This window comes from Mustela putorius, unplaced genomic scaffold (genome assembly GCF_011764305.1).
Source record: "Mustela putorius furo isolate JIRA1106 unplaced genomic scaffold, ASM1176430v1.1 tig00003845_pilon_pilon_pilon, whole genome shotgun sequence".
NCBI lineage: Eukaryota > Metazoa > Chordata > Mammalia > Carnivora > Mustelidae > Mustela > Mustela putorius.
The window spans coordinates 74,522,432-74,548,428 of NW_025421998.1; the positions used below are offsets into that span (position 1 = coordinate 74,522,432).

A 25,997-nucleotide genomic window follows, 5' to 3' on the forward strand; every position below is an offset into this window, starting at 1 on the left:
TCTCTCAAAAAAAAAAAAAAAAAAGAGAGAGAGAGAGAGAAAATTAAATACTTTCTAGCTCCATTCATGTTGATGAAAACAGCAAGGTTTCTTTTTTATGGCTGTGTAGTAGTCCACTGTATGTACACCACATCTTTATCAGTTCATCAGTCAATGGACACTTAGGCTGTTTCCATAATTTGGCTACTGTAGATAATGCTGCTGTAACATTGGGGTGCATGTATCCCTTTGAATTAGTATTTTTGTATTCTTGATAAATACCTAGTAGTGCAATTGCTAGATTATAGGGTAGTTCTATTTTTAACTTTTTGAGAAACCACCATACTGTTTTCCAGGGTGCCTGCACCAGTTTGCATCCCCAGTTTTAGTATATGCGCTGTAAAAGCGAGCTCCCAGCTTTCACAACCACCAACAGTGCAGGTGGTTTCTTTTTTCTCCACATCCTTGCCAATACCCTTTGTTTTTTGTGTTGTTGATTTTAGCCACTCTGACAGGTGTGAGGTGACATATCATTGTAGTTTTGATTTGTATTTTACTGCTGATCAATGATATTGAGCATCTTTTCATGTGTCTGTTGGCCATCTGAATGTCTTCTTTGGAGAAATGTCTATTCTTGCCTTCTGCCCATTTTTTAATTGATTATTCATTTGGGGGTATTGAGTTTTATAAGTTCTTTATAGATTTTAGATACTCTTTATCAGATACATCCTTTACAAATATCTTCTCCCATTCTGTCATTGTCTTTTTAATTTTGTTGATTTTTATTTTGATGGAGTCCAAATAGTTTATTTTTGCTTTTGTTTCCCTTGCCTCAAGAGTCATATCCAGAAATAAGTTGCTATAGCTGATGTCAAAGAATTTACTGCCTATGTTCTCTTCTAGGATTTTTATGGTTTTAGATCTCACATTTGGGTCTTTAATCCATTTTGAATTTACTTTTGTGTATGGTGTAAGAAAGTGATTCTGTTTCATTCTTCTGCGTGTTGTCTTCTACCTTTCTCAGCACCATTTGTGGAACAGTCTGGTTTTTTTGTGTTGTTTGTTTGTTTTTTGTTTTACCATTGGATATTCTTTCCTACTTTGTTGAAGATTAACCACATAGTTGTGGGTCCATTTCTGAGTTTTCTATTCTGTTCCATTGATCTATGTGTCCGTTTATGTGCCAGTACTGTACTGTCTTGATGATTACAACTTTGTAATAGAGCTTGAAGTCTGGAATTGTGGTGCCTCCAGCTTTGCTTTTCTTTTTCAAGGTTGCTTTAGCTAGTAAGGGTTTTTGTGGTTCCATACAAGTTTTAGGATTGTTTATTCTAACTCTGTAAAAAAGAAAAAATGCTATTGGTATTTTGATAAGGGTTGTGTTAAAAGTGTAGTATTCTCTAAGTAGTATAGACATTTTAATGGTATTTTTTTCTTCCAATCCATGAGCATGGGATGTCTTTCACTTTCTTTGTGTCATCTTCTCTTTCTTTCTTCAGTATTATGTAGTTTTCAGAGTAGAGGTTTTTCACTGCTTTGGTTAGATTTATTCCTAGGTATCTTATTATTTTTGGTACAGTTGTAAATGGTATTGATTCCTTAATTTCTCTTCCTACTGTTTTATTTTTGGTATATAGAAATGCAGCATATTTTTGTACATTTGTTTTGTATCCTGTAGCTGACCTGAATTCGTGTTTCAGTTCTAGAAATTTAGCAAATAGTCTTGCAGGTTTTCTATTTAGAGTATTATGTCATATGCAAATATTGGAAGTTTTACTGCTTCCTTACCAATCCAGATGCCTTTTATTTCTTTTTGTTGTCTGATTAAATTTGTGATATGACTTTAAAGCAAAATCACTTCTTCTTATTGAACTTGCCATCTCCCATACCTCACCTACACGAGGCATATTCAGATTACTTATAAAAGCTTTACTGTCGTGATTGAAAAATCATGGCATGTGATGAATATATTTGTATAGCATGGGCTGATTCAAAAATGGAGGGATGCATATTAAATTTCACAAGATTTTTAAATAAAACTTCATTTGGTATTTGACCAAAATTAACTAAATTCATTTGTTTGTTAGATCAACTAAATAGGTTTATTCATTCATCTGCCTTCTCTCTCTCCCTTTTCCTCTCTTTCTTCCTTCTTTCCACCCATCCCTTCTCCCACCCACCCATCCATCTAATCCATATCCTATTTGTCCATTCATTCATCCTTCCGTCTACCTGACCCTCAGTCAATCCAAACAACCATTTATTGAGTACTTCATGTGCACCCACAATGGCAGATGCTGAGAAGTCAGTGGGAAACATGTAGACTACCCTCTTCTTATTGAGCTTCAATCCTTAGGGCTAACACGAGTAATAATCAAGAAAAAGTAAATACAGTAATCACTGCTTCTGATTAGCTGTGTGAGGAACATCAAAAGGGTGTTGTGTATAACTTTTGGCTTATCTGATTTTCTCAGTTGTCTCAGAGAATAAACATTTGTAAAAGGTTCATTACAGAGCTCTTATGAACAAGACATGGTACCATTATTATTTGCCAACTTATTCCAAAGGCCTAGTTTATTACCAGATTCCTAACAAGTATTCAATAAGCTATTATTATCATGGGTTGTTGGAAGCTCTAAAGCTTTCTCTGTGGTCCATGAACTTGTTCTGGTTTATAACCTGTTAGTGGTCTCTGATAAGTATAAGAACTGAGAGTAAGCATGTTGAAATTCATTTTTATTATCTTTTATTTTAAAGTACTGATATGCAGTGGATCAGAAACTAAAAATAACCAAATCAAAATGAAACTGTCCTTTGCCACAGATAGTGTAAAAAGCATTACTCTAAAAGACCACTGGCTCAGCTGTTCTGTAAAAAAAAATCTAAATGATAAAAGAGAAACAGAAGTCATGGAAGGGAAAGGAAGTAAACATTTATTCAGTGCTACTAAATGTTGGGCCATATTTCAGTGTTCAGTTAATGACTGCTACAATGTTCTGCCCACTCAAAGCATCTTCGTCCAAGTGCTGGATGTGAATCCACATGGAATACAGAGGTGGGGCCCCTGTGGGCTCCCTGTAGCACCTGCTCTCCCCTAGCAACGCATGGCATTGTCCCTTCTATTCTGTGTTCTTAACAGTCTTTTGGAAACAAGAATAGTTTTTTTTTTCTTCTTCTTCTTTTCCTTAATATCTCTTGTTTCTCCAAGTTCTCTTCCTTCCAGGCAGGGTAGATGTAAGAATTTGATTTGACAACTGTCCAAGTACTTATCCACAAAATGGCAAGGCTTGGCCTGCCTTCTCTGGGAACACAGAGCTCACGGAAGATTTTCTTGTTTGTTGTCAGGCCTAAACTGGTACTTAATTTATTATGGACAGTATCTGAATGTTAGAACTCTTTCAGATTCATTAATTTTCAAGCTCATATTCATGTTAGGAACAAGATCAAGCTATATAGGTTCCTGCTTTTGGTTTTAGGCTGTCCTTAGAGATGATATGCATTGAGACACTGTATCTTTGTTTTCCTTGATGCAGAATGGTTATTTTTAACCTATATGCCATTAGTAAAGTTCAGCGATAAATGAAGGCTCCAGGGTTATGAGTCCAGTTCCTTATGGCCACTTTCCGTATTCCTCTCCAGGGTTGCTTTGCTCCAGGTCACTACTGGACAGAATTGGGAGTGTTACAGAAAGGTTTGAATGAATAAGTTGAAATCTTCCCCTGGTGACATTAAAAACAAAAACACAGTTCCAATGTTTTTTTAGTGAATTATAATATCAGATTATATTTCTTGCATGGTATCTGTATGTCACAGGAGTGATTCTGTCACTCTTATTTTCTAGGTGGGCCTCTTGGGAAGAACTGGATCAGGGAAAAGTACTTTGTTATCTGCTTTTTTGAGACTGCTGAACACTGAGGGAGAAATCCAAATAGATGGTGTGTCTTGGGATTCGATAACTTTGCAAGAGTGGAGGAAAGCCTTTGGAGTGATCCCACAGGTAAATCAGAAAGACTCAGTAAAAAAAAAAAAAAAAAAAAAAAAAAAAGGAAGAAGAAGACTATATTTTTTACCATTATTTGACACTTAAGAAAAATAAATCTTTGTTATTTATTGCTATCTTTTATTCTGCAATGCAGTGTTTTCGTAGGGAAAAAGGAAACTATCTCTAAAAGTTTGGAACTCTCTGCCATACAGTGATTGAACTATTAATAGTTTTGACAGCCTTTCCCAGAAGACACGATCCACATGGAAGCATGGCACTTTTGTTTTTTTTGTTTGTTTGTTTTTCTTTTTTAATTTATTTGACAGGCAGAGATCACAGCAGAGAGGCAGGCAGAGCCAGCGAGAGGAAGGAAAGCAGGCTCTCTGCTGAGCAGAGAGCCGTCGGGCTAGATCCCAGGACCCTGAGATCATGACCTGAGCCAAAGGCAGTGGCTTTAGCCCACTGAGCCACCAAGGCACCCTGGCACTTTTGTTTTTAATCAGTGTTTTCTCCCCTCCTTCAGTGGTCTGAGCTCCAACTTAGCAATCCCAGCAGGTTGAGAAATGCTTTGCAAGATGTAAATGATGCTGCTGAAATAAGAAACAGTTGGAAGCATGAAGTAGTGGAATTGAAAATAGAAAGTATAATGATTGTTTTTTGTTCTTTGGATAAAATGAAGCATGTCAGATTAATCTGTAGCTTTTTTTTTTTTTTTTTTTTTTTTTTTTAATGTCACTCTTTGATTCCGGTCACAAAGGATCACTAGCTTCCCTGGCTTAGTAGCATTCTCTCTGTGTCATTGCAGAGGAGGATTTCTTATATATGAGAGAAATAGCAGTTTCAGTTTAAAATGATCTCAGTGGAAACCAAGGAATGTCATTCCTAGAGCCAAATCTGAAAGGCACGTGTTGGATTCCTACTGACATTTGCTTGCTTCTCTGTGGGCATAGACCCTGCTTTAGTAATCACATTGCTCCCTTTGTACTGATGGGCCAAGTTCCATCAGCACTTTCTAACAATTCTCTACATTTAACACAAAATTCAAATGCCAGGAACATCTCCAGATAGATGGACTATAAATCTAGCCTGAGAAAAAAGCTTGCATTTCTTGACAGATTACCTTAGTGGAGCATTTGCTTTTTTTCACCTAATGAGGCACTAAATATTGTAGCTGCTAGATTGATGCTTTTAATTTTTTTGTCTAGACTTTGCTATATTGCCAGAAGCTTAATCCTGGTCGAACTCTTGAAAAACAGTATTGTTTTTCAGAAAGAAAAAAAGGATTGTCAGAGGGTCTAAAGATAAAGAAACACTGGGAATACAAGTATCCCGAGGAGATAGCCTTAGGCAAAATAACAATGTTGAAGAACACAGAATAGAGTCTGGTTGTCCGGTTGTCCAAGACGCGTTGCTATTCATTTGACTCTAAGTTTCCCGGTCCCATTTTTAACAGCAGTAGTGAAGCTTTCAGTTTTGTTGTTGTTGTTTTGTTGTTCTTGTTATTCATAGAGGTCTATGTATTAGTATAAATACTGCTCTAAAAAATATTAAATTTTACTGGGGATCCTTTAGTTTATCTGCCGTGTGATAGATTTTTTAAAAATTATGTGTTTTATTTAAGAAATCTAAGTATACAAGACCTAAAGGAAAACTGAATGAACCAGTTATGAAAATTCTTTATCTTCTCTTTCTGCTGAAGTGAATCTTCCAAACTTGCTTTTATTTCGTTTTCCCTCTCTGTGGCTTCAAGCTTTTTTTTTTTTTTTTTTTTTAAGATTTTATTTATTTATCAGAGGTGGGTGGGGAGAGAGTGAGCACAGGCAGAGAGAATGGCAAGGCAGAGGCAGAGGGAGAAGCAGGCTCCCTGCCGAGCAAGGAGCCCAATGTGGGACTCGATCCCAGGACGCTGGGATCATGACCTGAGCCGAAGGCAGCTGCTTAACCAACTGAGCCACCCAGGCGTCCCATGCTTTATAAAATTATACAAACTAAACAAGAAATACTTTGCGATATGCCTTCAAAAATGTGTGATCAAGCTAAAACTGGTGCATCTCATTTAACATTTTTATGACCCAGGCCTCTGGGACTGTCTTCTAGTATCACAGGGATATCTGAAGACAGAATGTCCTACTTTTTCTACAGTGGGCTTGAGAACATTAAGTGAATGACTGAGAAAGAGAGAGGGCAAACTCCTCATGTCTTTTTAATATCCTAACTAGGAGATGCTTTTATTTTCCTAACTTTCCTTTAGAAGTTCAAATTAAGTGATTTTTTTTTTCTTTGCCTGGAGTTTGATCTTAAAAAAAAAGAAGAAGAAGAAGAAGAAAAGGAAGAAAGGGTAAAAAAAAAAATCCAAGAAGAACTGTTATTGTTTGCTTTTCTATCTTGCTTCCTTCCATCTTGCTGACCTTGCAAGGGCATCTCTGACTTGGAAACATCAGATACCTCTGGGTCAAATAGTCACTTGTTTTGAGACATATGAAACAGGAACAAACGTTAGACAAAAAACTTTCTCTCCATCATAGTGATTCTGAGAAATCAGCTGTAGAATCACAAGATGTTATTAGTTTTGACAGATTCTTGCTTTGTGTGTGTGTGTGTGTGTGAGTGTGTGTGTGTGTTTGTGTTTGTGTGCACACACTATAGCTAAAAAGCAATGTTGGAGAACTCACCAGCCTAGAGAAAAGGGTACTGTGTATGTTTCAAGGTGGGGCCTTCTTTAATTTGGCTCACTTCACTTGTGAGCTCTGTCTGATGGCATGAAGGGGAGACAGTGTGCTCTCCAGTCAGAGCCCCATTGCCTTAGGCAATTTGAATATCAAGACTTGAAATTGTTTATTAGCCTTGAACTTTGTAGAGTACTTTATTCTTGAAAGACAAGAAAATGATTTTTAAACGTACTTGTAAAACTTCAATTAGGACTTTGAAAGGCTGCAAGCTGTTTCAAGTAAATGATCAGTTATACCTGCAATGAGACCTTATGACCTGAAAATAATCCATGCCCACATACGACTGTCTGCCAGAGTTAGAACGTCTTTTGCTGTGAAGGGTATTAAATAGGGCCAAAACATGTATCTCTAGATTTGAGAAATGGAATTGGGAGTGCAGCAGTTCCCATTCAGCATAATAACAATTAATAATTAAATAATTAGTGTAAAACTCCTATAAGCTTAAAATTATAGCATACTATAACTCTATATGCTATAGATTCTATAGTTATGTGAAAGATATTGAGGTCCGAATCCTACCTATGAGCCTCCAATGAGAAGTTCAAAATTGAAGTCAGAGACGAAAAGAAGAAACCAAAGTGATAAACCAAAGATAGTTAATTAGATATAGTTAAGAGTCAAAGAGGGCACCTGTTCAAGGGGTGCTGTGGGTACTTCTGAGGCTGAGGACAGCCGGAAGCCCTATTGTTGCTGCTTCCACCAGCTCACTTTCACTGTATCCTTCCTTTTCTCCTCCCACTGCTAGGAACAAATTAGATACAGGCAGTTTCACAGAGAAGGTGGTAGTTAAGGTGGTTCATAATGGGCCATAACATTTGCAGGTTTTAGAAAGTTGGGGGCAGGGTGTGGTGGAAAGGATAATCCAGGATCCCAGACAGACAGGGATATTATGAACAAGTACAGAGAAGGAGATTAGAAAAAGTTGGGGTACAAAAGGCAGGAGAGGCCACTTGTTAGGGAGTGTTAGGGAAGAGGGAAGGACTTGTTAAGTACTGACATGGGTCTGTGAGGAAGGAATGGACTCTTCCTGAGCCAGGAAGAGCAGAGTGAAGGGGTGGCGGAAGTGCCTGCTGCTGACAGCAGTGTGTAGAGGACCGGCTTCTGAGAAGGAGCTTGAGAGGCAGGTGATGGGCTGAGAAACTCTCCAGCTGTGATGTGGTGAGATCTTGGACTATAGCAAAGACCATGGTGGGGACGGGGGTGCCAAATTCAAATGAATAGAGAAGTAGTGTTTGGTTGGCTCAGTGGTTAGTGCAGTGGGGGTTCTTTATCTCAGAGTGGTGACTTTGAGCCCCATGTTGCAGGTGGAGTTTGCTTAGGAAAAAAAGGGAGAAGAGAAAAATAGCTAGTATAGATAGTAGTATGACACAACTTTATTTATGAGCTGAAAAACTTGAAAATTTTAATAATTTGGTCAGATCTGGAAATCATTTTTTAAAATGCTATCTCTAATAAGTGTATACTGGAAAGTTGTAGAATAAAAGGTTTTGACACATTAAATGACTTTACAGGAGCCAGATATTTGAACATCCAACATGCAGTCATTTACATATATGTAAATAATATGTACCTTAACATTATAAAATTAGTCTCTACCCAAATCTGAAACATTTCTAATATTATTCACCTTGTTCTCATTAATAGGTATTCTTAAAAGCCAAACAACTTATTTTTAGACATTCTATAATGCAATCTTAGAATCTTGATTTGTTCAAATTGAATAGATTTTTGTTGTATAGATTCAGCTTACAATAAAATTTTATAGACATTGCGAGAAGGTAAGCTCATAGCCACTCTGCTGCTTATAAGCATTGGGGCCACATTTTAATAGAGCTTTACATGATATATGCATATATATATTTCCCTTCTCGCCAAAGCAAAATATTTCTCCCACTAATTTAATTGATGCTGTATTCAATCACCATGGAAGCCAAATTGCTTTTTGTTTCATTTGACATCCAAGGCTAAAGCCTACTGCCTGCTGTAGTGGGATATGAGCCCCTTTGAGGTATGTGAGCACCCCACGTAGGCCTGGCGGGCTCCATGGAGTTGAGGAGTGGAGGAATCAGCTCCAGGAAAGAGATTAGTCAGCCAGTGAACAATGGTGCTCTCTTCATTCTTCCTGGAGTCCCAAGAATTGCTCTTTGTGCTATACATCCATGACATTAAATAAATATCAAATATTTGCACATCCTCGTTTTCCTATTGGTGAGTAGGTTCTTAAAAGAGAGGAGCATTGTGATTTTTCATTTCAGCCGTATTTTTTTGCTGTCTAATCCAATCCATCTGACTGTGTCACCTTGGCCAAGCCACATAACTTCTCAGGGCCTTGGCTGTTTCATTTGTAAACCTGGGGAAAGGCCGTAGGTCACCTGCAAGGACCTCTCTAAGATGCCTTTGTGGAAACCTCATGCAGTTTAGAAAACAGAACCAAGACATTGGCTGGCACCTCCAAAAGGAAGAGATGCTATTTATAAGACAGGAATGAAATGTGTAGTTAATTGTATGAAATTTAATTCTAACTGAACTGGTCCATTCAGTTCATTTTTTAAAAAATAAAATGAAAGCATTACTTTAATGCTAGACAATAAACTATAAACAAAAGACCTACAGAATTTCTGGGTAGTCTCAAATCCACTACATCTAAGACTTTTGGATGTCCAGTTTCCACATCTGTCTCCTTCACAATTTTGAATATGTATCTATTTTAAATAAAATGAGCATATAACATACTGACAACCACTTGGTAAATCTTTTGTATAAATGATTAAGCTGTCACGAGATAAAGTTAGGTATACCATTTCCAACAATGACAGAAAAATCAAAGTTTTAATGGGTAGTTACTATTATTCTTTTAAAGACTGGCCATGGGAAGAATGTACAGGCTGAGATTCGTAAGCGGGATGAAGGAATCTATAAAGAAACTGAAGAAGTGAAAGAAAGCCATGTGGATGGGGTGAAAAGGGGAGAGGACAGAGCAGGATGCTGAATGAGCCAGAAGTAGTAGAAGGGGCTAAATCAGGTAGGTCTGCAGGCCATCTGAAGGACTTTACATTTTGCCTGGAGTATAATGGAAAACCAAAGGTTAATGATAATCCAGTTTAGATATGTAGCAATTGCTTTGGTTGCTAAATAAAAATAGACTGGAAGGGAAGCAAGAGAGAAAAGGAAGAAATCAATTAGAAGGTTCTTGCAGTGTTCCAGAGCACAATATTGGTGTTTTGAACTCTTTAGTGGCAGTAGGGATGGAGAAATAACTGGATTTGGGATATATTTGAGGGGAAAATGCACAGTACTGATGACTAATTCCATTTGGGAGGACCAGGGAGAAAGAAGTCACGGATGACCCCAAAGTTTCTGGATTGAGGAAGTGAAGATGCCATACACTTAACAAAATGGGAAAGCCTATAGGTAGAGTAGGTTTGAGAAGAAAGGTGCCATTTCTCCCATTTGACAGTGAGAACACAGAGGCTCAAAGAGCGTGGGTTCCTATCCGTAGAGTTGCATTGTTACAGCATCTTTGCAAGTCACATTACCTTTAATCACTTCTGTGGCGGCTTTGTTGTCGTGATACCTTTGGCCTCCACCCACGGCCCTCCAGAATAATGACATTATTCCATTTGGCCAAATTAAAATCTCCTAGTGTTCTCTTCCACTGGATGTATAAATATCCTTGAAGGTTACAAAGACATTGTAACCTGTATAAAAACCCTTCATCTCTGGTTCTGCCTAGGTAGAGGAAGCAAGCCTCTTCCTTCAAGGTGCAGGAACTGAGCCTGTTGCCAGGGAATGGCTAGTGATACTGACACAAGGCTATGCTGCTGAGCAATGATCGGCTCTTTATGGACCCATTGGGCTGCTTCTGCCCAACCTTTAATCATTCCCGAGTCCCAGATCAGGAATAAAAACTGATCTGCCTAGGACTTGAGACATTTCATTGTGGTAATAAGGAGCACATATTTGGAAACAAATACCCTTGGGTTTGAATTCTAACTCTATGATCTACTAGCTAAGTGATGTCGGAAAAGTCTCTTAAGTCTCCCAACTTCAATTTCTTTGTGGGCCATAAAGGGTTTATTTTGTTAGGCTGATTGGAAGATGAAAAGAGATAATACATGTTAAGAACCTTACCTAGCCTTAAGTGGGTAGAAGAATAAATGAAACAAGATGGGATTGGGAGGGAGACAAACCATAAGTGACTCTTAATCTCACAAAACAAACTGAGGGTTGCCGGGGGGAGGGGGTTTGGGAGAAGGGGGTGGGATTATGGACATTGGGGAGGGTATGTGATTTGGTGAGTGCTGTGAAGTGTGTAAACCTGGTGATTCACAGACCTGTACCCCTGGGGATAAAAATATATGTTTATAAAAAATAAAAAATAAAAAAAAAAAAAAAAAAAAAAAAGAACCTTACCTAGCCTATGGCAAATCTATCATAAAACGAAGCTCTGTATTCTGTCTCCTTGGTTCCCAATGGATATCTCCAAAGCGTGTCATGCATTGTCTGATATTTGGTAAACCTCACAATGGTTATTTCCTGTCTTTCTCAGTAATGCAAGAAACCTTTTATATAAAGAACTATAACATTTAAGAAAATGTAAAAAACTATAAAAAGCAAAATTCCCTTGGTAAGCCTTTGAACTTTAGGTACTAAATAAACCCCATTGCTTAAATAATGAATTGACTCGAGTTTTCAGAGCCACTTCTTATTTTATTCTTCATTTATCAGAATTCCCTGATAATGCTCTTTGTCTGTCTGCTCTCCTTAGCTTATTTGGACATTACTTTCATTTCCTGGGAAGCTAGGAGGAAGACACACAAATATATCCATTGTCTTATGAGTTATATATTCATCCCTTATATCCACTTCTGTAAAGCAGTATAAGTGCCCCCAAAGGAAGTTTTTTGTTTTTTTTTTTTTAAGAGAGAGCAAATGCAGGAGCACAAGTGGGTAGTGGAATGGGGGTGGGGGGCCAGGGAGAAGGAGAGAGAATCTTAAGAGGCTCCCTGCTCATGACCCTGAGTTCATGACCTGAGCCAAAACCAAGAGTCAGACACTTAACCAACTGAGCCACCCAGGTGCCCCAGGAAGATGATTTTGATGCAGGTTAAGAAATACCAGCATCAGTCTTCTTCTTCCTTCTGCAGATGGTTCCTGAGATATTTGGTGCAGTGTTGTTCTTTAAGCCTTAAACTGTGCACTGGAGAATGAGGTCTTTAATGTGACCCTCTTTGAACTTGACTGCCACGGTGAGGATACTCTTGTTCTATCCAAGAGGTGCAGATACCCACCTGTCTTGTGCAGTTCCTTTTAGATGAAATGGATGCTGAGCTTTCTCTCTCAGTATATGGCAGCTTGTGAAAACGAAGACTTAAAAAGTGTAGTTCTTAATTCTCTACTGGATATTAATCAAAGGCAAAAGAAAAAAGGCAAAGAAAATATTATTCTGAGTGTTAACATCAAAAGTATTTTTCAGTTCACCCGTATGCACAAAAAGAGGACTAAATATTAGTATTGTGACATCAGCACTTCTCAGTGAGACAGTGATTTTCTTTTAAAACATTTTCTTTAGCCCCCAGGTAGCCCTGAGTAGACAGTGATATGTCAAGGAGAGTGACTCAGGGGGGTAATTGTGCATTTCTCCTGGCAGGACATTAGATGGTCATTTTGTCCCCTCAGCGGGTTCCACCACATCTGGTTCGTGATCTCACTTAGACAAAGACTCAACTTCCATTTTTGCACTGATTCCTAAGTTGTGGCTTTCTCTTGGCTGTGCAAGTCAAGGTGTGCCTTGGTTTACAGACCAGATGAACATGTGTGCTTAAAGAAACTGTACATTCAAACAATCTCAAAATCCTTTAAGAAGCTAGATTTATCAAAGGAATCCAAGGAACATATGTGAACAAGATAGTAAATTGGGATGAGATAAGTGTTTGTTAGGGGCTTCTAATGTAGCTGTAATGTTTTATTTCTTTAAAGAAGATACAAAGCAACTATGATAAAATTTTAAAATTTAAGAAAACCAGGAGTGCCTAGGTGGTAGAGTCACTTAAGCGTCTGACTCCTGGTTTGGCTCAGGTCATGATCTCAGGGTCCTGAAATCGAACCCCATGTTGGGCTCTGTGCTCAGCATGGAGTCTGCTTTGAACTCTCTCCCTCTGCCCCTCCTGTCTGCATGCTCTCTCTCTCTTTCAAGTAAATACGTAAATCTTAAAAATAAAATTTAAGAAAAGTAGATGGTAAGTATATGGACACGTGATTTTAAAGTATTTTTTTCTGCTTCAAGTATTTTTGCAATAAAATAGTGGAAACGTACAAAGATGTTTATGTTATTTATACTTTCCTCTTTTGTTTCTTTATTGCTCTAGAAAGTATTTATATTCTCTGGAACATTTAGAAAAAACTTGGATCCCTATGGACAGTGGAATGATCAAGAAATATGGAAGGTTGCAGATGAGGTAAGGATGCCTACTAAATTAATTTTGAAAGAGGTAGCTCGTACACACGCAGGAGTGGTTGTCATAGCTAAGATAGTTTTACATGCTAACCTTTAGGCTTGTAGGTATGTGTATAACTTTCGAGTGGAAAACACTAATATACCTGGAGCCCCCAGTACTTTGCACTAGGCCTCCCTCTTCCTCTGTGGTGAGTCCCCCACTCTCAGACCCCAGAGGTAGCACTGCATTGACCTGCTTCCCTACCAGTGTACGTCAGTGAAACAATAGACTGGGAGAGACCCAGGCACCCTACAGGGCACCAGAATTATTTGGGATTCTAAGTATCATCTCTCCACATCTTCTCATCCACCCTCTTCTGGTTCTGAAGCTTTCCTAGCATGAGGAGAGGCCTTAGCCTAACATGATGTACTTCTCTAGGAAGCATGAGTTCAGAAATGATGATCCTTCTAGAGCACCTGCAAATGGCCGCAGCCTTCTCTGGAAGTCACCAGGAGTCAGTTGCTTTAAGGGGATGTGGCTATGAGTCTTTCTAGGCAAAAAGTCACATGACCTAGTTGTGGCGTACACCATCCCTTAAGGTCAGTAGGGCCATATTAGGAATATATGGATTAAAATGGAATTGAAATTCCTAAATAATAAATCCCCTGTATTTACCCACTAGGCGGTTATAAACATAAACTGTTCTATTAAGCTTGAGGCTTACATCCAAAGCCCTGGTTGGTAGCAGACTGTAATTATGAGCCTCAAGAACACTGAGATTCAAAGGTCTTCTTAGAGAACAACTTTATTTCACTATTTCCCATAGTTTTGGTCTTTATTATAGCCCAATTCTGTTTATCCCAAATGTTCTTCCCTTTTGTGCTTCCCTTTGGACTGGGTCTTGCCAGGAGCTTTGACAGCCTTGTGAGTGTTAAACACTTACCCACTGAGTGCCCAACCTTAATGTGCCCCTCATAAAATACAGTTAGATTAACTATTTTTATTATCAAAGTTTCCTTATTACCCAACAAACAGGGATTTTAAAGAAAACATTAACTAAATTGCAAGTGGCTCATTTGAAGATCTTTTGATGTGACTTCAGAGAATGAGCTATAGGAACACGATGTGGTGGGACAGAAACTGCGGAAGAAGACATTAGGCTTTATAAAATCTGCAACTGTTGCCAAGTCACAATAAAATTTATAGGAATCAGGATCATAAAAACAATCTAAAATTTTAGAAAACATGGTTAAAATTTTAACATTGCTGTAGTGCGTAAATTTTACCTGTCTGTATTTACATTTGATCAACCCTTATTTAAGTCTTTTTTACTGATTTAAAAAAAAAATACTTTGCTACTCATAAACCAAGATGATGCTGTCCTTACATTCATGTCATGTGCTTTGAATACTAATGATTACTTTATATTGAGGAGGCCCAAACATAGCATACAAATAAGCAAGGGTTCAGAGGAGCTGAGAAGCAGAAAATCATTGGTTTAAAAGTTACAAGTCCTGGGCTTTTGTCCACATGGTTGATCATATAATTTATCCAAACAGGAACATTTTGGGGTGTGTCAGTTTCTAAACTGGACAGGATACTGGGCAAAAAGCATAAACCAGTACTGTCTGGGGCAAACCAGGACACATGGCATCTCATCTAGTCCTCGCTGTGACCTTGTTGTGACTTGTTTCAATACAGGAAAATGAACTGAGTAACAGGTTAGCCAAACACCTGAATCTTATCTCAACAGCACCTCCTTCATGATTCAGTTTTCCACCAAATGAAAATCACAAGTGCACATGATGACAACACCAGGCCAAGAAACACTTTATTCCTACCTTGCATTTGGCCACATACTCCAGTGTGAAACTTTATTCTTGCTGATCTGGACGAGATTTTGTGAAGCCATGAGGATCATGCCTAGTTACTAGTTCTAAGGCTTAGAAGCAAAGCTGGCATAAATAGCTTCCTTACTCTTTGTGCCCTAGGCCCACACCTTCGTCCTGGCACACTGAGACTCATCGTTCTTGGATGAATTTAAAGCAAGCGCAAAGGAGGGCAAAAGGGTTTCTGTCTGAGACCTCACACTGAGATGGTCTAATTTTCCCATCCCCAAATGCCTCCGAGCCAGATAACTTCTCCCCAGGGGCACTGACTTTATCAGCTGTGTAGACCAAAAAGAATTTCAAGAGACTGAATCCTAAGAGGGGAAAAAAAAAAAATAGACCCCTATCATAATTGATAAAGTTGCTGTAACTTTCCTGACTTACACATATAATGGGCAAGAACAGTGCCTGGTGAATAATAGGTGTTAGCTGACTGTTGGCTATCTGATCCTATTTTCACCTAGCCATCTCTTAAAGGTTGGTGTTTGCCCGTATAGAAGTCCTATTTTACTCCTTCTTCCTGGAACATTTCATGCAACCTCTTGGCTCTAATACCACGATGCTGTGACTCCCAAATCTGCCTATCAGTTCCCTACCTGACATCTTAGAGTGGTCAAGCACCTTGTTTCCATAGTAAATTTTTCGGCCCCAGTGCACACAGCCATCCTGTCTTACTAATTCTAGAAAATAGCATCAGCACCTCCCAGGTGCCCAAAGCCAAGACCTGGGACTTATTCTTAACTCCCAATTTCTTCACCTCTCTCCACCTATCAAGTCCTATTAATACCATCTCCTGCAAATATCTAGAATTTTTCCATTCCCATCTGATAACACTACTAACTCTCAAATGGATGTTTGAAATAGCCTCCTAACTGGTTTCCCTCTCATTGGCTTCCTACAGTTCAGTCTGCTCTTTGTATCTCTGGTGATCTGTCTTAACCCTATCTGATTGCTTGTTTCTCCCCTTCCTAGGGTTATCATCCTTTAAATGAAATCCACCCTGCTTGAGGCGGCTTCCAAGGTCCTTCATGATTTGATCTTTGCTTGCCTCTCTAAACTCATGCCCCAGCCTCCCCCTGCTTACCATGATCCAGTTCCTCTAAAGTACCATGTGCTCTCTCACCTCCCGACGTTTTTTCTCATGCTGTTCTCTGCACCTGGGAAACCCTGCCAGCCCTTCACACCTGCTTCTCCTCATCATTCAGGTCTCTTTTTACATATTCCTTCTTCCAGCACCAACACCCTGCAGTCCTGAGGAGGAGCCCCTCCTCACTGTGCCCTGTACCCTCAGCTCTTTCATAACATTCCTTGCGTGGGATAGACTCACCTCTTAACTTGTCCATGTTCCCCGTTGGATTGGAAGTCCCTTGAGGACAGGGATTTCTGTCCCATTCACTGCAGTATTTCCAGTACCTACAGTAGGGTTGGACTGTGGATGGAGGTCAGTAAATATTGGTTGATTGAATAAATACATAAATGGCTTAATTCATTTTTTAAATGAATGATTTGATTCATTTGTTTATTCACAACTGATTCACCTATGATATATCACAAAGACAACCTTGTGATTGGTATACGGCAGATGTTGCCATTAGTAATGAGCCTTCTGAGCCTTGAGCAGTTTGAGGGGCTTGGTGGATGCAGGAACAGCTCTCTCTGCCTGCTTGGACTTCAGGTTCACAGGCTCTTACTGAAGTGAGCTTTCTTAGTCCATGGTTGGAGCCGCACATCTGTTAGCTTTAGAATGAAAGCTTTTTTTGGTAATTGTTTGCTTTCTCGATACCTTTAACGTAGTTCTCTTCCTAACACATGGATAGTCAGGTAAGTTATTTTAAGGAGCAAGCTAAGTAGGAGACACAGTGGCCTTTTAACTTGAAAATCTGCCTTGGAAAACCTGCAGAGCAACAAAAGGAGTGCCTAAAGGTGTTGAGAGTGTCTATTTTTATAGCTGCCTGTTAATGGACTGTTCAGTCCAAACACAATTCACTTTTTTGTTTTCTTTCCCCGTGTTTTCTTGTCACAAGAGCAAACTCTTGCTACATAATAACATTCCAGAGTGTGGCAATAGCAGAGTCAACATTTTGAAGAAAATGTCTGGTCCTTTACAGACCGTAGTACTTTTTGTTTTAGTTTGATATGTCACAAAACAAAATTTTTTCCTTGTAAATACAGGATTTATCAGCTCAACTGGGTTAAGCTGGCAAATTCTTTTCTTATAAAGTTTTATTTCCAAAAACTGTTGATGCTTTTATTTACTTTCCAGGCCAAGTTAAGATAAAATTAATTAGAAATGTTTGGATTCTAGTAAATTTTAATTTACCTTTGTTTAGACAGAGATAAGTGAAAATTTATATTTATTTTAAACCTACTGAAAAATAATTTGTGATATATATCAATGACATTATATCAGGAATATGTATGGATATATTATGTACATGTTAACATATAAAGAATTCTGCTACTAAATTAGATTATCTCTATGGCAATTACCTTTTCAATACTTTTTTTTTTTTCTTCACAGCACTTTTACAGTAATTTCTCACATATTAATTTTCTCCCTATCTGGACCATGAATTTCTTCAAGGAAGGGCCTAGTGTTATTCATCTTCGAATCCCTGGGTCTGCCATTGTACCTAGAATTTAATAAACCCTCATTAAGAGCCTATTAAAGAATGCATGACTCAATAGTCATTTACATTCAAATAATCTTCAGGCTAATTTAAGCCATTCTTACCAGCACATAAAGTTGGTTACACCTAGAGTATAACTTTGTATCTTTTCAAAAACAATTATTAGTCTGTCTTCCTCCCAATTTTCTCTCTAAAACCTACCACAATATCTGGTGTAAAATAGGTAATTGATAAATTTGTCAAATGTCCACTTACTTCAAAACTTAAAGTTTTACTAACTCATGTTGATCTTTCTCTAGTGAATGTGATTCAAAAAAATTTTTTACTCTACTTGATAGTAAAACAGTGAGATAGGAATGTTGCAGAATTGACCCTAGATTGTTATGTCTCCCTCTCATTTATTTTTATAATTTTGTTCTCCAAATATTGACAGTGATAAATATTTAAGTATTTAATTATTTGCCTAAGAAATAGTTTCATTTGGGAAAATACACACACAAAATATAAGATAGTAAGAGGGCTTGGGAAAAAACTATAAGATTGGTATGGATCTTGTGGGAGAATACCGTATATGCAACCACATTTTCACCAATACCTCAATGTTGTTACTAGAGGTATAATATAAATTAATAATGTTGCAGTACTTCCTGCTAGTGCACCTCCCAAGGCAACTTATGAAGGCAAAATCTTGCAAATCTTGTCTTACCAGGGTAGTGTTTCAGGACCAGGACCCTGCCCTTGGGATTTCCCAAGTTGTACTAGTAGTTAGGATGGATTAGGTACTTACCATGTTCAGCACTGTGTGGCAATCTCTTTCCAGAAATTATCTCACTTAATCTATGCTATAGTCCTTTGAAGTCCATACTAGTATTTTCCCCATTTTTTCCAAGGGAGGTAAATGAGACTTACAGTAACACACCTGATACCATCAGCAAATGAGTGAAGTGCAGATGCAAAGCCACTTCTGTTAGACTTCGGAACTGCAATCTTTAACCAGTACTCTTGTTTTTTAACTGAAGTATAATTGATGCATAACACTGTATTAGTTTCAAGTGTACAATATAATCATTTGATAATTGTATAGTGTGAAAATACCACCATGATAACCCTTGTTAACATCCATCTAATCTGTACTTTTCCTGATAGTTAATTTGACTTAAAAATTATATAAAAAATTCTTATTAGTGTTAAGGAATTTCTAATTTTATAATTCTATTTTCAAGAGATTTTATAGAGTTTCAAAGATGAGATAAAGAGGGGTGCCTGGGTGGCTCAGTGGGTTAAGGCTTCTGCCTTCAGCTCAGGTCATGGTCTTGGGGTCCTTGGATGGAGCCCCACGTCGGGCTCTCTGCTCAGCAAGGAGCCTGCTTCCTTCTCTCTCTGCCTGCTTCTCTGCCTACTTGTGACCTCCGTCTGTCAAATAAATAAATAAAATATTTTTAAAAAATGAGAAAAAGAGAGCACACGGGGGGAGTGGCTTGTCTTAGACTGCATTCTATATTGGCAGAACAAAATCAGGCCTTGTTCACTTAGCAGGTATCATTCCTAAGTTTGGATTCATTTTTATGATCATCAAAACCATGTTTCAACCTTTTTTTGGGCCATCAGTCTAGGGTCTCAGTACATAATTGTTGAACAAGTAAACAAATGTTGAGGCTGGCAGTACACCCAGTATTGGCATGAGGGACATAGAGCTAAAGAACATATGTTTTTACCCTCGGGAAGCAGTCTAACAGGGAAAACTTACACAGATACTGCCATGGCTTCGTGCCTGACTGCCCTAGAGGATGATCAGGGATATTTAGAAGGGTATGTCGCAGTGTATAGGGAACTACAAGCTGTTTGCTGCTGCTGGAAGCAAGAGTGGAGGGGACTTGATTCTGGACGCCATTTATGTCACGTGAGAGAGCTTGCTTTTTATTCTGTCAGGAAGAGGTTTCAAACAGAGAAATGAGGTGGTCAACTCTGTATTTTAGAAGGATCCCTGGGGTGTTTGTGTGGTCAATTGATAGATTGACCCCTTGGGATTTACCGTGTGAAGCTTAAGGGATAATGATGGCACCAAAATGGGGCTAGCCAGGTGAAGGATTTAAGAAATATTCGGAATATGGCCGGGACTAGAGATAAAGATTTGAAAAATCATTAGCTTATCAGTGGTTATTAATACCCTAAAAATGAATGAGTTCTCAGAAGGAGAATTTGGACTGTTAGGGGTGAGGAAGACTGATATTCAAGAGACAGGAAGAGGGAGACGTTCCCACACATGATAACAAGTGGTCATAGAGTATGTGGCTTATCATAAGCCAAGGAATATATGTTCAAAGAAGGAAAAAATGTTCTCTGTTGTGAGGCAGTGGTGACAACAGGCGCATCCTAATTTTTTTTTTTTTTTTTTGAGATTCCTCCAAAGAGGGTAGATATGGAATAGTAGCTAAAGTACAGCCTGGAGGTACATGATGGGAGAGACCATAGCAAGTTCACAGACTGAATCCAAGAAAAAGCAAAAAGATGAAGATGAGAAAAAAGAACACAGGTCCTCTGACTCCGCCCCAGTGTCTCTGTTCACATTCTCAGATCCTTGGATCTGAAAGCAGTTTTACATCTGAGTCTTCTAAGATACATCAGCCTGATCTACCTTGTCTAATTAATATGTTTACCTTCCCTACCATCTCAAAAACTCTTTTCAAAATTAATGAATTCTCACAAAGTGAGATTGCATTAATGAGAGCCCAGCCAAGGAAAGAAGTATCACCTGCAGTACCTGTCATGGACACACAGTGTTTGCTGATCAGACATGATGATATGGGCCATCAGTGAATTCATCACTGAACCTGGGGCTCTGTCCTAAAACCATAATCCCATTCTGCCTGTATTACAATTAGTATTATATCTTCCTTCCCAATACTAAATCCCAGATTCCCCAAGGGTAGGAACAATCATCCATGTATCTCTTTGGCCCTCAAACACTCAGGAATATTTGATGAAAAAAAAGTATTAAAGCATACTTATCTGAGTAAGTGATAAAAGACAAAGATTTAATCATTTTTGTTTTATCTTGAAAGAATTTATTTCTATATCTTGTTCACATTTTCACCTTATTATTTCCCATCTAGCTTGAAAAAGTAAGCTGTTGGCCCTAATACAACTCGCATATTCCACCTCAAGATCTAAGTACCTTTAAATCTCCTAGTTATATACCACTATGTTAACTTCTTTTTTTTTACTTCATAGTTTCATCAGTTTCTTTAAAAAAAAAAAAAAGTTTTTATGAATTGAGGAAGCTCCCCAATTCTTTTCTCATACCTTTAACGCTCTGTTATGACAGAGTAGGGAATGGAAGGTAGAACAAAAGAATCTATTGTAATATACAAATAACTGCATTATATACAGATTATCTTTTCTAGCATATTCAATTGTAATTATTTGTGTATGTCTTTATAAATCCTGAGCCTTGCAGGGGCCATGTGCCATTTATCATTTTTTTGATCCCTACTTGGAGCACCTGACACAGAATAAGCACTCACTTAAAAATTCCTGAATGAAATATGGAACTGAACCCAGTCATAGGTTTATCCTTTAGAGCTGCCATGATTATATGTAGATTTTGGTTCAGTCAAACCCAAAGAGCAAGAGTGGTGGGTCGTTGATGTGAAATAGAAACTTTTGACCTCTCAAGTGTCTTTAACCTTCTGGTATCTAAGTTGTCCTTCTAAGCACAGTGTTTTCCCTCTTTCTTTTCTGCAGGTTGGACTCAGATCTGTGATAGAGCAGTTTCCTGGGAAGCTTGATTTTGTCCTGGTGGATGGAGGTTGCGTCCTAAGCCATGGCCACAAGCAGTTGATGTGCTTGGCCAGATCTGTTCTCAGCAAGGCAAAGATCTTGCTGCTTGATGAACCCAGTGCTCATTTGGATCCAATGTGAGTTTCAGAATTCCTGCTATTGAATACCAGGATGGGAGCAGAATCTTTTTTTTTTTTTTAAGATTTTATTTGTTTATTTGAGAGAGAGACAGTGAAAGAGAGAGCATGAGAGAGGAGAAGCAGACTCCCCGTGGAGCTGGGAGCCGGATGCGGGACTTGTTCCTGGTACTCCAGGATCATGACCTGAACCAAAGGCAGTTGCTTAACCAACTGAGCCACCCAGGTGCCCTAGGGAGCAGAATCTTTGATGCTTACCTCATATTGATACAAATTCTCATTAGGCGGTCATGTCTGCAAGGGGAGGCCACCCTTCCCCCCCAAGATATGAAATGATTGCCCAGTAGAAAAGTCACTATTTGACATGAGCACAAGTGCTTATTTCCTGGTATAAGAACCCTGTGTTCTCTTTTGTGTGTAATTTTTGGAATTTCATACAAATTTACCCCCTTGTCAACACATGAGGAAATATTTAGTTACATAGGCAAATCTGATTCTTAAGATTTTCCTTTCTATGCTATTTATACAATAAGAAATTTTTATAGCACAAAAAGAACCACTTATGATTCCACATGATAATAAAATGTATTGACTTGTGACATTTTCTTCAAAGTATCTGTCCTGTTTGTTTATGGAAACTTAGGATCTACCCCATGGTTGAAAAGCTGATTGTGGCTGACTCTATATCAGGACTATGTTAATAGAATTATTTAAGAAAGAGAAGTAATTTAAAGAACCAAATCAATAGGAAAATAAGTACGTCATCAAAGGTAAGGGCAGATTATTGAGAATCTATGATATTACTGTGGTATTTTCTTTCTTTTCTAGAACATATCAAATCATTCGAAGAACCCTAAAACAAGCATTTGCAGATTGCACAGTAATCCTCTCTGAACACAGGATAGAAGCTATGTTGGAATGTCAGCGATTTTTGGTGAGTTTATAATTTGCTTAAGATCTCATTTCTCCTTTCATTCTTGTTAACCACATCTTACATAGGAGTTCCTGCAAATCACAACACAACAATGTATGGGTTATTCCTTAAAATAAGTATCACACAGCCACCCAGCTTTGCTCAAAAGAGCTGCACAAGTTTGAGCTCTGAGGTGAGGTTGGAATCCTGTAAATCTAAAATAGCAGCACATTATTAAGTTACATTAATAAATTGAAACATCTGTACATTTGAATCCTTTATTTGGGGATCAAGTCATGATAAAGTCTAAGTCCTGATGCTTTTTAATAACTAAGTCTCCCTTGGATGTGGTCCAGCACAGGCCTTCATTGTCTTGCAATCCGATGTGTGGTTTTAATGCAATAGTTTGAAAGACTCGTTTCATTCTTCTGGTCATTGTTTGGAGCTCAGGTTAAGTGCCTCTCCCATCCACCTTCTTACCACACTTTCAAAACTGTCACAGACTCTTTAATGCGATGTTTACATATTCCCTCAGGTTTAGTCACAAGGAAGTTCTGGGGATGTTATAGCTCGTCCTTTTCTATTAAGGCTTCTGAGGCTCCTGGAGGTAAATGCTTTTCCTACTGAAGGATTGTTATTACCAATAAGCATCAAGTGACAAATCAGGGGGGCAGCCCATAGCCTCTTGCCTGGCTGTTGCCAGGTTCAAGAAATTGGGTAAAACCCCTCCATCATCTGGCCTTGGGTTTCCCCAACTTGAACGTGTCAGGGAGGCCTGTTAAACTCAAGCACATCATAACCCATTTGGGATTGCTAAGCTTCAAGCCCCCTGTTGGAGAGGCTCAACTCTTTCTCATCCTGCAGATTTACATTCATTTTTAAGGTCATAAATGAGGATCTGTCAGAGATTGTTCTGGCTTACCAAGCAATGTTAGTTGCTTTAAAGTTCTCTGAAGAAGCACATTGCTCAGTCCTATACCAGTTAAAAAGCAACCAAACAAAACTCCTCCAGCTGCTAAGTAGACAATTATAGCTAATTTCACAAATGGAGAAGCTCCAGAAGCAAGAGGACTCCCCAGGGAAATGAGATCTCTAACTATCCAGCCTGCCAGCCTGTGGACACCTTGTTTGCTTTTTGGCTTTTATCTTCCTTTGAGCCTCTGCCACTTTCTGTCCTTCCTCTGGTCCACCCTGCCTTCTGCCCAAGACCTCACTAATGGCCACTTCCCTAGGTCATAGAGGAAAACAAGGTGCGGCAGTATGATTCCCTCCAGAGGCTGCTGAGCGAGAAGAGCCTCTTCCGGCAGGCCATCAGCCCCTCGGACCGGCTGAGGTTCTTCCCGCACCGGAACTCGAGCAAGCACAAGTCTCGCTCTCAAATTGCTGCTCTGAAGGAGGAGACGGAAGAAGAGGTGCAAGAAACAAGGCTTTAGAGAACACTCCAGATATTGGCATGGGCTGGCCGCTCATGAAATTGGAGGAGAACCCAGTTTCTGCCCCTTCTTTCTACCACAAGGATGAGTAATGTTTATTTTTAAAAGGAAAAATTTTGAGAAGAGGAATTAAGGACGCTCAGATGGGTCTGGATAAGTAGCTTCCTGGCAGTGGTCGAATTGTGTGAAAGGTACTTCAAAGCCTTGAAGATTTACCACTTGTGTTTGCAAGTCAGATCCTCCTGAAAACTTTTTCCTCTTGGTAGTAATTGGAAGGGTAGCTATCCATGTCAGCCAGTGTAATTGTTCAACGTACTGTTTAGTGAGACTTGCTAATTTGTATTTTTGGAGGAGAACTGTAATCATACTACTTCAAGATATGATTAAGTAAAGATGATTGGAAACTTTAGTGGTTTATGTAAGTTTATATCACTTTGCCTCTACTCTCCCCAGATACTTAAAAATACAACTTTGTTGTCTCTTACGTATTTGGACTGTTCTATTTCAAAGCAAGTATTAGAGTACTGCAAAAGTCACAAGTCAGCTCATCACAGTATACACCGTGTAACATCTACGTGTCAGGAGAGAGAACTTCTTGATCTGGAAAATCCGTGTTAATACCACTCACTGCTTTACCAAAAATCCAAATAATTCAGGCAATTAGTATACATCCCTTACCCAGGAAGAGGGCTGTTACAGTCCCATGTGGGGGACAGGATAATTGCCTTGATGCAGAAGTTGACATGACTTTCCCCAGTTTCCAGAAAGTAACAGGCTCATAAGACCTTTGAACAGAAGGATAGCTAGGAAAAAATGCTTTAATGAAAATTGGCACAGGAAATCCTTCTTGCCCCTAAAAACTCTGGGAAGAATATGTAAGCATATAGGCTGTGGGCACTGCAGGTAGATGTACATGAAATTGAAAGATGTAGGGTACGTATAGGGTAATGTCAGTACAGTTTCAGGCTAACTGTAGGCCTTTCCTCCTAGTGTAGACTGAGTGGGACAGATAATGGGAGACACAGGGAAGAGTCAATCAATTCGTTTTATATGCTTCTGTTTTATAAGTTTGTCATGCAAGTAAAATTTTCTCTAGGAAATATTTATTTTAATATTTCAAACTTATAAATGGCTGTATTTTACAATGATTCTATTATGAATTATATTTGTATTAAAAGAATTTTATATGTGAAATGTTGGTTTTTTATGGCACTAGCTCTTTTTATGATATGGTAAAACTGAAGGAAAAAAACTGGGCGGGGGGCTATTGACCAGAAGTTACAAATTACCTTGATGGTGTAGAGAGAAGCATGGGGGCTCACAAAGATTTGCACCTCTGTACGATTCCCTGCCAGCATACAGGTTCCCTCTTGGAAAATGGTACCATGAAATCTGACCTCTCCTATCAAGGACACACGCCTTCCCAACTCCAAACTAACTGTTAATATTACATTCTATTTATTACTGTAAGAAAATATCATGTGCCAATAAAATCCCTATATTTGTGTGAAACTTAGCTGTCTTCAGATGTGTTCATTACTCATGTCCCATTGATCTCTTACTTCAGTCTCTAAGGATCATGGAACACAAAACATGAATCATTTCTTTAAATACAGCTTCCTGAGAATCCCACATAAATTTAAGATGCTCTTAAAAATGATTTATTTTTTTAAATTGTGGTAAAATACACATAACTTAACATTTACCATTTTTGAGTTTACCATTCAGTGGCCTTATATACATCCCATTATGACGCGGTCATCATCATCATCCCTCCACAGGACATTTTCCATCTTGCAAAACTAAAACTATGAAGCCATTCAACAAAAACTTCTTTTCTTCCCCCCTCCCAGTCCCAACCTTTGTTTCTATGAATGTGACAACTCTAAGTACCTTGTGAGTGAAATCATAGAGTATTTGTTCTTTTGCAACTGGCTTATTTCACTTACTGTGCCTTCATAGTTCATCATCTTGCAGTATATGTCAGAGTTTCCTTACTTTCTAAAGCTCAGTATTGCATTATATGGACATATCACATGGCATTTATTCATTTGTCCACTTTGGTTGCTTCTACCTTTGACTATGTTG

The 25,997-nt window shown here is 38.6% G+C and overlaps 1 protein-coding gene across 3 annotated transcripts in view; it reads left to right on the forward strand.

The window, feature by feature from the left end:
- The window catches only part of CFTR (CF transmembrane conductance regulator), a 168,941-nt gene extending 143,520 nt beyond the window's left edge, over window positions 1–25,421 (forward strand). For all 3 annotated transcript variants that reach the window (XM_045062911.1, XM_004741906.3, XM_004741904.3), the window contains 5 exons: window positions 3,821–3,976; window positions 13,059–13,148; window positions 21,391–21,563; window positions 22,392–22,497; window positions 23,709–25,421. In XM_045062911.1, the coding sequence (XP_044918846.1) occupies window positions 3,821–3,976; window positions 13,059–13,148; window positions 21,391–21,563; window positions 22,392–22,497; window positions 23,709–23,909 (726 nt within the window). In that variant the 3' untranslated portion in view covers window positions 23,910–25,421. The remainder of the gene's footprint in view (window positions 1–3,820; window positions 3,977–13,058; window positions 13,149–21,390; window positions 21,564–22,391; window positions 22,498–23,708) is intronic.
- The last annotated feature ends 576 nt before the right edge of the window (window positions 25,422–25,997 follow it).